The sequence below is a fragment of the Hylaeus volcanicus genome, unplaced genomic scaffold, assembly GCF_026283585.1.
Source record: "Hylaeus volcanicus isolate JK05 unplaced genomic scaffold, UHH_iyHylVolc1.0_haploid 12186, whole genome shotgun sequence".
Lineage (NCBI taxonomy): Eukaryota > Metazoa > Arthropoda > Insecta > Hymenoptera > Colletidae > Hylaeus > Hylaeus volcanicus.
Window position 1 is genome coordinate 203,901 of NW_026533136.1, and position 12,678 is coordinate 216,578.

Consider the following 12,678-nt stretch of genomic DNA (forward strand, 5'->3'; position numbering starts at 1 on the left):
TCATGTTGCATTTAAATGTTACTAATAAACTGATTACATTTTTTTTTTAATAAATTGCTTGCAATGAGACTTACTGAAATGCATTCCGCGTACTTTTGAAACCTTAAAGGATTCAAACTGATCTCCCAGTTTCTATTATTTGAAGGCATTCACTATACAAATTATCTTTGTAAAAAGAAGTGAGATCTCCATAAAAAACTTCAAAAAAGTAAAAAAATTACGCCAAGTACATAGAAAAATATAAGATCCCCCTAAAAAAATTCAAGAAAGTAGAAAAAGAAGTGAAATCCGAATGAGCTGGCAGTACATGAAGGTGCTTTCCAGCAAAGTGCAAAGGCGACACTGTATAACACAATGAAAAATTCGCCTAGATGTCCGTGGCCTGGAAGTCAAATGCTTGGCGTGGCCAGGCAAAGCGTTGTCAGATCATCAATACCCATACTTTCTCTCTCGCAGACTTTCACATAATTTGTTAATTTAAAACTTTGACAATATGAGTACATTTTCATTTTATTGTGTTTTAAAATATTTCTAAGGACATTCATTGACGCAGATACACCTCCTCTCACAGGCTTTCAGATAATTTGTCAGTTTGAAACGCTGACAATATGAGTACATTTTTATTATTTTACATTTTAAAATAATTAAAATAAAATAATTTAAAACCTTGACCTTGCCTGACCACGCCAAGCATTGGACTTCCAGGCCACGGACATGTAGGCGAATTTTTTATTGTGTTATACAGTGTCGCCTTTGCATCTTGCTGGAAACCACTTTCATGTACTGGCAGCTCATTTCGATTTCACTTCTTTTTTTACTTTCTTGAATTTTTTTAGGGGGATCTTCTATTTTTCTATGATTACTCTTTAAGTCCTCCACTTTTTCATGTACTTGGCGTAATTTTTTTACTTTTTTGAAGTTTTTTATGGAGTTGTCCTTAAAGAAAGTAAAATTGTCAATTATCATCCATATAGATTAGCATTTAGCGAGCGAGAAAAAGTACGCGTTATAATTAGTAACCTAATGAAAAATTGTATAATACGCGAGAGTACTTCACCTTTTGTAAGCCCCATAATACTCGTTAAGAAAAAGAACGGTGAGGATCGTATCTGCGTGGATTATCGCGCTTTAAATCGAATAACCGTCAAAGATCGATACCCTCTCCCTCTAATCGATGACCAGTTAGATCGGTTAGGTAAAAATAAGTACTTTACGATTCTCGATATGGCATCCGGTTTTCACCAAATTGCCATCGCGGAAGATTCCGTATCCAAGACCGCCTTTGTTACACCCGACGGTCACTATGAATATCTTCGAATGCCGTTTGGTCTTGCGAACGCTCCTGCTGTCTTCCAACGAGGAATTAATTTCGCTCTCGGAGATCTTAAAAACAATACTACTCTAGTGTACCTCGATGATATTTTAATTCCGTCATTAACCAAAGAAGGTTTTGAAAAACTAGACAGGGTTTTGCATGCGTTGGACACAGCCGGATTTTCTTTAAATCAAAGAAAATGTAAATTTCTTCAAACACAAATAGAATATTTGGGAAGGATAGTATCAGCAGAGCGAATTAAACCAGGTAAAGGAAAAGTTCAAGCCGTTGTAGAGTCACCGGTACCCGAAAATCTTAAACAGGTGCGACAATCTATGGAACTAACTGGGTATTTTCGTAAATTTATTCCCGAATTTGCTGTTCGAACCGCGTGCATCACGAAATTCACAAAAAGTAACGAACCGTGCCTCGTAACATTCGATCCTAACAAAGACACCGAACTGCGTCCAGATGCGAGCGCGATAGGCTATAGAGCAGTTTTATTAAAACAATCTGAGAAAGATTTGTGAGTTATTGCTTACTTTAATCGCCGAACTACATTTGAGGAATCACGTTACCACTCTTACAAGCTAGAAACCCTGGCTGTAGTAAATGCACTGAAGTACTTTCGTGTTTATCTTTTGGGCATAAATTTCAAACTTGTAATGGATTGCAACGCGTTGAAAGCACACAATACTAAACGTGTAACAAAAGTTCGACAGAAGAAGCCGCGGACGCTATATAAGCAACTCGGCGGCCGGCCACATTACCAAAAGGCTGAGCGATAAGACGTCAGCCTTGTAAACAAAAGCCGAATGGGCGAGGACTTGGGCGGACAAGGGACTCACTCGCTGTTCGGCCCTCGATGAGGAAAGACGTAGCATAAAATACTATCTATCGAAAAGCATTCTATTAATATTAATAAAGTACCTTTATAGTCGCATTTAGTAATCCTTTTGTTAATAAACGAGATCTATTACCACGTATAGCACGATAGTGGATATATTTGCAAGATTTCAATGACACTATCGAGTATCGCAAAGGCAAGTGTATTGAATATGCAGATTATTTGAGTCGAAACCCCTGTAAAGATAAAACCTGCTACGTAAATGTTATTTGCGAAGGATCGTGGTTGGAGATCGCGCAAAGGAATGACGAGGAAACAATCGATAATCGAAAAAATCAGTCCCAATCATTCTTTAAATAGCGACTTCGTGGTCAAAGATAAGTTGTTGTGTCGTAAATTGCGTGATAATAATGACAAAGAAATCACTCGTTTTTATGTATCAAAGGGAGCACGTTTCGGACTTCTGCGTTTGTATTGTAAGAGGCCACCTACCATCAAACGGGCCGCAATTGTTTGAACTACGCCGAAATGCGTTCGGCGTAGCCGATACGATGACGATTTGCGTCACTTCTCGTCGAAGTCGCCTCGAGATCGGTCGCGACGACAGAGTTCGACTTTATGTACTCTTTTACGTTTTAAGTGTTTTTTACGTCGTATGTCAATTACTTTTCAATTGTGCAATTTGTTTGAGTCCTATCTCACGCCTGCTTCCTTTCCCTGACACCTTACAGTGTCACAATGAAAATTGCCACGTGGGAGTAAATAAAGTTGTCACGCGGTTCGGGTTCGGGGCGGTTGAACCGTCCCGAAGGGTGCCCGTCGTCAGCCGGGCTCCAGGCTCGCGTCGTAGGGGTAGGCCTTCGGCGGTGCGCGTAAATGGTACACAAGTAGCGGCGCTGTACAGCACGGTGGTCGCGGGTGCCACGAGGCGTCGGTCGCTGCGGCGCGGAACAATTAGTCGGCGGGTAGGAGGATCTCGGGAAACGGGAGCTAACGAGGGAGTTGCTCTAGTGGGGTCGGATAAACGGCGTTAGCACGAGTATCCTTCCCAGAGCGAGTAGCCGTGGAGACCCGGAGACGCCTGTCCAGGCAGTGAGCGTCTTACCGGCGGCTGAGGTTTTCCCACGCCACGAAGATCGAGCTTCGTTGTGGAATGGCAGGCTAGACGGTTTCACCGCGTCCGAAAAGGGAGCTCTTTGGTCGATCTCTTCGGACGCGCCCCGTTGGAAAGAGGAGAGTACGGTTTTACAGAAAAGAATGAGAGCGTTTGAGCGGCGAAATTATCCTTTAATAGTCGAGAGACATGTTACATCGGTTGCTCGCACGGCGCTCCCCACTTTTGGTAGTGAGAGAGCGCCGTGCGCTAGCGTGGCGCGCGGTTCCGGACTGGCGGCGGCCGTCGGAACTGCTAGTGGGGAAGGAAGACCGAGTGGGGTGGGGCGCGAGCGCAAGAGGAGCGGGTCACGACTACAATTCGCGTTACAAAGTACTCGATCGTATTGCTAGAAAGTATTTGTTTTCAAAAATGAGAGCTTTTGTGAGAAATTATGTCCAGCATTGTCTTACTGCACAGTTGCGAAGCGTCACTCCGGACCCAAGCAAGGTTTATTACATTCAATTATTAAAAGACCTAAGCCATTTTATACCATACACTGTGATTGTGTTGGTCCGTTTACCAAAACAAAAAATGGTTATCAATACGTTTGATTAATAATCAATTCGTTTACTAAATACGTGCAACTTGTACTTCTCACATCTTTAACGGACGAAAAAACACTGCAAGTATTTAAAGAGCGTTTATTGTTATTTGGTAGGCCACGTGTAGTGATCCTAGATCGAGGCACTAACTTCACATATAAACCATTACAGCAATTTTTCAAAAAAGAAAATGTAAATGTACATTTTATTGCCACGGGTGTTCCGCGGGCGAACGGACAAGCCGAACGCTATGTTGCGACTGTGACAAACTTACTGACGGTACAAACATTAAAATCAGCAAAATGGCCGAGCAAACTATTAAAAATCGAAGAGACATTAAATACCACTAAACAAGCCTCTACGGGATTTTCTCCAACTCGCCTATTATTCGGTATCGATCGAAGCACAGGTAGTATATCAGAAATGGAAAACGACCTACCGAGTACGAGCGACGAAGTAGACTTATTAAACGATAGACAGACTGTATACGAATGATTGATAGAGAACGCGGAAAAACAGAATAACTTGTTTAACAAAAAAACGGAGAGACAATGTTAGGATTAAGAAAAACGATACTATATTCTTGAAACCTGCAGTTACTCGTCGAGCAAAATTAGACCCGAAATACGTCGGTCCTTATGTAATAACAAAAGTTTTAAAAAATGACCGTCACGAAATTGTAGGTAAGACTAGTAAACCTCAAATCGCGCCTAAAGATCGATTATGTTTATAGAAGGGTGAATGGATTGGTGACGAAAATAATGACAACGATAATAAAAGTATGGATGAACCGTGTTAACGGGATACTACATAATATTGTATTCTTATTTTAAACACTTGTATATTATGTTTTTCTTTCTGATATTTATGTTCAAAGGTAACGGAAAACTACCTTGATATGAATTGGTTAAATAAAAGCAAAAAGGAAGGAAAAAGAATTCATGAGTAAAATATTATTAATTTGGGCATGTGGCGCTGTTCAGAAGTATCGAGATGATACTATTTGTTGTTGATGGCTTCAAGCTGTTTTGTCATTTATTGAATTCACAAAATTATTGTGTCAAAAACAAGGTAAGGATGCTTCCCGAGAGCGTGAAGAATGTCAGTTTGGCCGTGTTATAGTGCGTTTACTATAACAATATTATAATTATACCAATCGTTTCCTTGCTTATGGAAAGTAAAAAGTAGGGAGTATAGCGACCGTAATCCAAAATCAAATGCATATGATGCGTTGTTGAAGAAAATGCGATCCTTAGACCCAGAGGCCAACAAAGATAATGTGGTAAAAAAGATCAACTCTTTACGTACTGCGTACCGCAAGGATTGAGAAAAGTTGTAAAATCTGAGAAATCAGGGGCTGGGGAAGAGGAGGTTTATGTACCACATTTATGGTACTTTGAACTCTTACACTTTCTAAAGGACCAGGAAGTTCCCAGGCCTACTAAATCAAACATTGATGAAGTGCAGGTAAATTACACAAATAAAACAATTTTATTATTTATTTTACATTTAGTATGTGGAAGTATGTTGAAGTAGGCAATATGTTTATAGAAACAGGGTAATAACTGATTATTAGAAACCATTGCGTGCTGCCAGTTCACTTTCCCATGATTGTTAAAGTATATTTTAAATTGTTCTCTTATTTCTTTTGGCTCAGCAGTGTGATACCGGTTAGAACCGTTTTGAAGATTTAACAGATTGTCTGAGCCTGTTCGTAAACCAGGAGTAATTGTACCATTGCTAGTATCTTCAACATCAAACACGTCATTTGATGTATATGTATGGGAACAATTTATTCGCAAGAAATTATCCAGTACACAACAAGCCAAAACAACTTTGTCAATATTATCAACTTGTAAATTTATAGTAGTATGAAAAATTCTAAAACGGTTAGCTAATATTCCAAATGAATTCTCTATGATCCTTCTGGCCCTAGACAAACGATAATTATAAATTCTTTTTTCATAATCAAGCTCTTTTTGATTGTATGATTTTAAAAAATCTGGCCTCAAAGCAAATGCTTCATCTCCGATAAAGACGTACTTTAATAGTGTTTCGCAATGTATGACTGGTTCTGCAGTAGGCAAATCCAATTTATTTTCAAGCAATTTCTTCATAAACATAGTGTTGACAATTACTCCACCATCAGATACTCGACCATTGGTATCAATATCACACATTATAAATTCGTAGTTAGCATTCGCAATTGCCATCAGAACAATACTGTGGGTCTTCTTGTAATTGAAGTAGTAGGATCCACTTCCAGGAGGTGAAACGATCTGCACATGCTTTCCATCTACCGCTCCCAAGCAATGGGGAAAATATGTAACAATTACTTCATAATAACATCGCAATTGTTATTATTAGTATTATTATTGTTATAGAGTCCTGACAATGAAACAACCCTCGAGCTCCCAGAATCTCCTAGTGTCTTTTTACCACCCACACTATCATCTAGACAATTATCTACAGCATCGAGTAAAACACCCCGAGGAGTACAAAATAAATGTGATGAAGTGTTAGATGTAATCGGGAAACGATTGTCACAACCTTCAACATAAATTACTGATAAATTTACGGATATTGGAAAAGCATAGACATCAAAATTAAGAGATCTCGATCCACAACAAGCTGTCCACGCCGAAAAAATAATAAATGACGTGTTGTATGAGACACAACTGGGAAACCTAAATCGCAATTGTTTTATACAAATTCAGCAAGACCATACAAGAAACATTCAACCTACATTCAACACTCAGCCCCCATTCAATAGTCAACAATACTTCTACACTCAGCCCCCATTCAACACTCACAGCACACAATCACATCAATCACAGCTAATCGCTGCCAACAGACAATAAACCTGCAGATTTGTTTCGCAATTTCAACGATTTTGTAGATAAAACAGCATGATTTATATTACCTATGTATTTATTATATAAACTAATATATATTATTCCGTTGTATTAATTTGTATCTTATTTGAACTTATTATTAATATTCAATAAACTTACCTTTAGATATATGTCCTTTAACGCCTTGTAAATTGCGTCGCATGTTTCTGGAATTATTGCGCTTAGAGGTGATTTGGAAATAATTGTTGAAAATTTTTAATCTTCGTAACTTCTCCCTGTTGCCAAAAATCTCAGCGTAGCTGATAGCCTTTCATGGGGGGTAATTGCACGTCTCATAACAGTGTCTGCTCTTGAAAGCATTGGTGTAATTAAATTTAGCACATGCATGTATGTGGCTTCGTCCATACGCAAATAGTTGCGAAAATCGTCAGGCTCACAGCGTAATTAAGCTATTAAATTGGTATGAGAAAGCAAATCCCTTTGTAGCAACCATGGTTTACACCAGTTCCTTTTAGCCTTCAATTTCATCTTCTTCTTTATAATGCACACTGCAGCCGTTGCAAGAATTAGGTCTTCGTCTAGATTTTCCATTTTGGACACAACAAACTACAATTTTCACTGTTCCTCACTTCACAATTGTGCAAACCGAACTGAACGTGTGAATGGCAATATTTCATCCAGTTAATTTGCATAAATTGGCTTGCGCAAGCCTTGTGCGTGTAAACGCACCATTAGCGTCCGGTCGATATATTGATTTTCGAAATAGCTGATCTGCCGCTGTTTGCAAGCGATGGGTTCGCGAGGGGCGAAGACGACAAGACGGACCGAGCGCGAGCTCGCGACGATCCGAAGGCGGCTCCAAAACGAATGTCGCATGACCGATGAATTACCATCGGTAACGCGTAAACCGGGCAAGCAACCTGACGTTGCATTGCCATAATTAATAAATTAATTAATAATAATTAATATTAATAATTGCCATAATTAATAATTAGCCATATTGAATTAAACAAATGATATATTGTTCTAGAAAGATCTGGACACGGAGTGGGGAAGCACGGCCTTCTGGAAAGAGGACCGTGTTGAACCACACGGCACTTACCCCAGAACTTCAACGAAACGAAACAGATATATCGTTTGAAATAATTCTTAACGGATCGGAAGACACAAGTAAATTATTAAAGGTATCTTCCAATGTTTTAATTCTGGAAAATTTTCTAAAGTGATATTTTGTGAAAGCTTTGACGTCTTTGTTGCGTCTTTCTTGTGCTTCTTCTTTTAGCTGTCCAATTGGAAGTATTGCATGTTGTATGATGTCCCCGAATGTATTAATATTTTATGAACAGTAGTAGGCATGTTATACTATGGATATAGATCGACAAATGTCTTTGCTGTTTCTAAACAGTATTTTTCAAAAAGATCTATTTTTATTAAATGTGTGCTTGAAATTATAACTAGGATTACATGTGTAACCGTGCTGGTTACATACAACTACATAGACGATTAAGGGGCGATCCCCATTCATGGAAGGCTTGAATCCTCCGTTTATTCGCGAAGATGAGAATTCGGGATAGTCGCGGCGCCTGACACGCGTGCGCATCGATCCCGAGGGAGATCGACTCCGTTCAACGAGACGAGTCACCAAGTAAAAACAAACAACTGCCCCGCTTTTCACGTGATCGGCTCTGCGACTACAGTCATTGGCTTTCAGATGTTATAACTCAGGGCCAAAGTTATGGTGGTCCCTTGCCGAGGGCTCTTGCAGGTAAGATCCAGCAGTAAATAATATTACTGTAGACAATTGGAAAACGTGTATCGATCATGTAGTAACTAATTTCGAAGATAAATTTTGGCAATTAGATGATATAATTGAATCAGTAATAGAACCATTTATTATAAATTTAAATGATTCAGACGATACCAGTTCATCAGCAAATACCAGTTCTGAATAAAAAAAAAAAAATAATTATACGGAACTTCTATTGTACTTGCATTCATCCCGTTATATCCTGATATATAGAATAATTCCATAACATAATCCAAAATTTGTAATTTAAAAAAGGAAAAGCTTATCTTGCGATGAGACGCGACGTGGGGATCCGGAACTCGGAAGATGGTCCTGCCCTGCTCACGTGCTCGTGTTTATACTTGGTGACTCGTCTCGTTGAACGGAGTATAGTCAAGGGGTTGCCCCTTATCTGAAACCGGGAACCGCTCCTACGAGGAGGAGAAATTAGGAGAAGTACCCTACCAAAAGGGGATGCGTGCGCATCGATCTCACTCGATCTCGGATCGAAGGAGCTCGCTGCGAGAACTAGGACCGTCACTCTACGTTTGGAAGCGACCGCGACAGCACGTTCAAATCCTTCAGTGAAAACCGGTATCCAATCGAGTGGTCAAACCGATCAAGTAACTTAGTCAAACCGCCTAACTTACTCTCGTTGCATACGCGTCTCAAACCGAGGAGTCACGCGCACAAACCAAGCCGTGGCACTGCTGCAACGTGATTTGTAACGACGCCCAATCCGGCGTGACCACGTAGTAGTCAAAAGCGGTAAATTAACAAAGGTATGCAACGAGAGGGAGTCTGTCTCTTTTGCTGAAGGAAACGAGTGAGAGGTAAGCGTTTTCCGGATAAGTTGTCACAGTAGGATTCTGCGGGAATTGCGATCGGATTCGCACTGTTGCAATCAGGCGTCCCACAGTGGGGCAAAACGGCTCTCGGCGATCAAAAATCTGTAACTTTAGTTCTACTGGAGATATTTTAATGATATTTGGAGGAGTTTTTCTCCACATTATGGCCTTCAAGTTATATTAATATAAAATATATTAATCTAGAGGGTGACGAAATATTTACTGTGACGTGGCAGATTGCCGCGTCACAAAGTGGTCGAACTCTCCGCGGGGAACGAGACCGACCAAGATCGCGAGCGCCACCAGGGTAACCCAGGGTTATGACTAATCTACGTGTCTGAAGGGCAATAGCCTTGGGCTAACGACGGCAACATCGAGCGATGCGGCTTACAAGGGGCGGACGCGATCCGGACGAGCGCTTTTTGAACGAGACCGGGCTCAAATGATGAGGGCTGATTGGCATAAAAAAAGTGTAAAATATTAGGGGTATCTGGCCAGCCATTTTTATAAAAAATGGCTTTAAACATTTACAGGTCTCTAGATGTACGGAAAAATTCAAACTCTCAACACAAGCAGTTGTAGCTGCGAGCGTTGCGTCGACGGTTCATGTCCTAGAGTTCGTGGGTTCTCGAGACTCGGCAATGGAACGTTTTTTTTTTTTCCAACTGCATTTTTATTTCTTATTCCTTTTTTTACTTACTGCTATATAAATAATATATAAGAATTATAATACTCACTGCTCTATAAATAATATTTAAGTATTATAAAGTATAGGATGTGGACTACAATTTTTCATAACACGTATTTTATTAATTAACTTATTTTTGATTAATAACAAATGTGGCTAAAGCGTTTATTAAAATAAAATTCGTTTTTTAATAATTATGTATTTGGCTACTGAATATATACAGGTCTGCTGCAAAAGTGGGCGGAACGTTGTCGTTCGAAGGTTTTTATTATATCGGGTATTTTACCCAGCGTTGACGTTTCTCCACTTTTACTGTGTTTCCCTTTTGTTTAAAATGTCGTGGAAAGGGAAACAGAACGACTTGCGAACTTTTATTTGGGACGAACGGTTAGTATTCTTCCGCTTGTTTAACCGAACGACACGGACGAAGAGCCAACAGACGATTTTTAAAATAAAGCGAATGTCATCAAGTGCTTCTGCCGAACCAAATAATAATTTTAAGTTAATATTAGGACACGCGGTAGAGTATGCGACAAAGCGTTTAAAAGATAATAGTGTAATTCCGCGACTACTAACCGGATCGCCGCCACCCGAATCAACGGAAATTGGAAATGAGATATACCGCAGGATACGCAGTATGATAGGAGAAATGGTTCTAATTGAAGAAGAGGAGCATATTCACCACAACGAAATGGACGACAGGGAAGAGAACAATAATATCGAAGAATTGATGGAACCCAATGATGATGAAGAATCATACGAATTACCAGAGAAAACCATGCGCGCAGAAGTGCCGTTTAACATTAAAGTGAAGGCTGTGACGGCGTTGCAATTACATCCGACTTGGAATTGGAAAATGGTGCGCAGTAAGATCACCAAACAATTAATGTCCTCCAGCTTATTAAACAAGTGGAAGAAAGTAGTGGAGAACAATGGCAGCGTTAGAGACAAGTATATCTTCATTAATAATTGGACGTATGATAGATTCGTTGATGCGCGTTCTTCAAAGCATCAAGTCTCTACCCGTTGCTTACAACAATGGGCAATGCAAGCGGCTAATCAATTCTTATCAGATTCTTTTCATTTTTCAGCCTCACATACGTGGGTGACTAAATTCAAACTCCTAAATAGAATTGCTCAACGCAAAGTTACGCGCTTTGTGAGCAAAAAAGATACAGCATCACTTCAGGATACTCTTCAGGCAGCGCAAGTTTTTCAGGATCAGGTACGCGATGTAATACCTTCATTCGACGATAGGTTAGTTATAAATACGGATCAAACTGGTTGTGAATATAAAATAGAGTTAAAGCGCACGTTGTCATTGTTACGCATACAGAAACTCGCTGTTTGTTTCCGAAGCTCGCGTTCAACAATTTTATTTTATCTACCCTCCTGGAATTTGGAGCTCGGTCTCCCTGGAGTGCATCCTGCAGCTGCATACTCTTAACATCATCTTCGACTTGCGTTGCGTGGGAAGACTTCTTATCTACCCTTTCCCAGGGAACGCAGCTGCTCACCTCAGAGCCACGAAAATCCTAACCGTCAGATTTCCAAATATGGAAATCACCGACGGATCCCACCAACATTTAGGGGTATATAAACCCACGATTTTCGTTGCTCAGGGGATTAGAACGATAGAGTTACGTAGAGTCACATCTCGTTCATCGTTGCAGAGTGTGCTTTAGTGAGATCGGGCTTCAGTTTCCCTTTCGATCAAGTTAACCTTATAGATCCGCGAAGACGGTTTTCATCTATTACGGCATTTAGAATCACACTCGATCCCCGCATCGCCAGTGCGTTAACACCGTGCAACAATTAGGTAATTAAATTTAACGTTTACTACACACGACCGCGACAACACAACACTGCACATTTGTAACTTAGTATAGTTATTCTGAATATATATTCTTTTGTGTAAATTCAAAGTTTCCTACGTCAATTACTAAACCTTCACGATATAACAAGCAATCCTAGCCTGTGTAACGATCCCACAACATAATAACTTTACCGCTCGAGTTATTATTCAATTAAATTAATAAGTTGCGAGGCTTTATCCGCGACGCGTAGTATTCATCAACGATACGATTTAAGCTCAGTGTATTCAACCCGAATTCCCTAATTCAACCTATCCTGCGGTTACCCTTTACTGGGAGATACCGATTCCTGCTAGCTATCTGACTTCGCGCCAGAGTCGCTGCACTTTTCCAACAACTTCACAATTGGAACCTTACCCTACGGTTACCCTTAACTGGGAGATACCGATTCCTGCAGCTATCTGACTTAACGTCCGAGGCGTCTGCATTTGTCTCCAATAACCAACAACCAAACACCCTAACCTACGGTTACCCTTTATTGGGAGATACCGATTCCTGCAACTATCTGACTTCACGTCAGAGTCGTCTGCATTGTCTAATCTATCCTTAGCCTTCGGCGCCATTGATACACAATAATTAATCGTATTGGTTCAATTCTCAAATCTACCCCACTCGCTGGGCTCACACGCGCGTCGCTATCGCCCTGGCTCGTAACATCATACAAGGGTGAGAAAGTTACAGAGGTTGCTACGGGTAGTTTAAATAAGATCACTCATTCATATACCGCACAGTACGCGATCACATTTTCTGGAGAAATATTACCAAAA

At 40.2% G+C, this 12,678-nt stretch overlaps 2 protein-coding genes across 10 annotated transcripts in view; both read right to left on the minus strand.

Annotated features, from left to right (window-relative positions):
- Window positions 1–12,678, minus strand: part of LOC128882793 (ubiquitin carboxyl-terminal hydrolase 45) — a 186,791-nt gene that overhangs the window by 116,189 nt on the left and 57,924 nt on the right. The window lies entirely within an intron of this gene.
- Window positions 5,152–6,583, minus strand: LOC128882795 (uncharacterized). Its single transcript, XM_054134548.1, has 2 exons — window positions 5,904–6,583; window positions 5,152–5,792 (listed from the first exon to the last, which is right to left on the minus strand). The coding sequence occupies exons 1-2, from the start codon at window positions 6,071–6,073 to the stop codon at window positions 5,333–5,335; spliced, it is 630 nt and encodes a 209-aa protein (XP_053990523.1). The 5' UTR covers window positions 6,074–6,583; the 3' UTR covers window positions 5,152–5,332.

Coding starts and splice junctions, on each gene's coding strand:
- LOC128882795 (XM_054134548.1), bottom strand. CDS start 6,073: ATGGCAATTGCGAATGCTAACTACGAATTTATAATGTGTGATATTGAT. Junction 5,793..5,903: donor CATTGCGAAACACTATTAAA/GTACGTCTTTAT, acceptor TCGTTTGTCTAG/GGCCAGAAGGATCATAGAGA.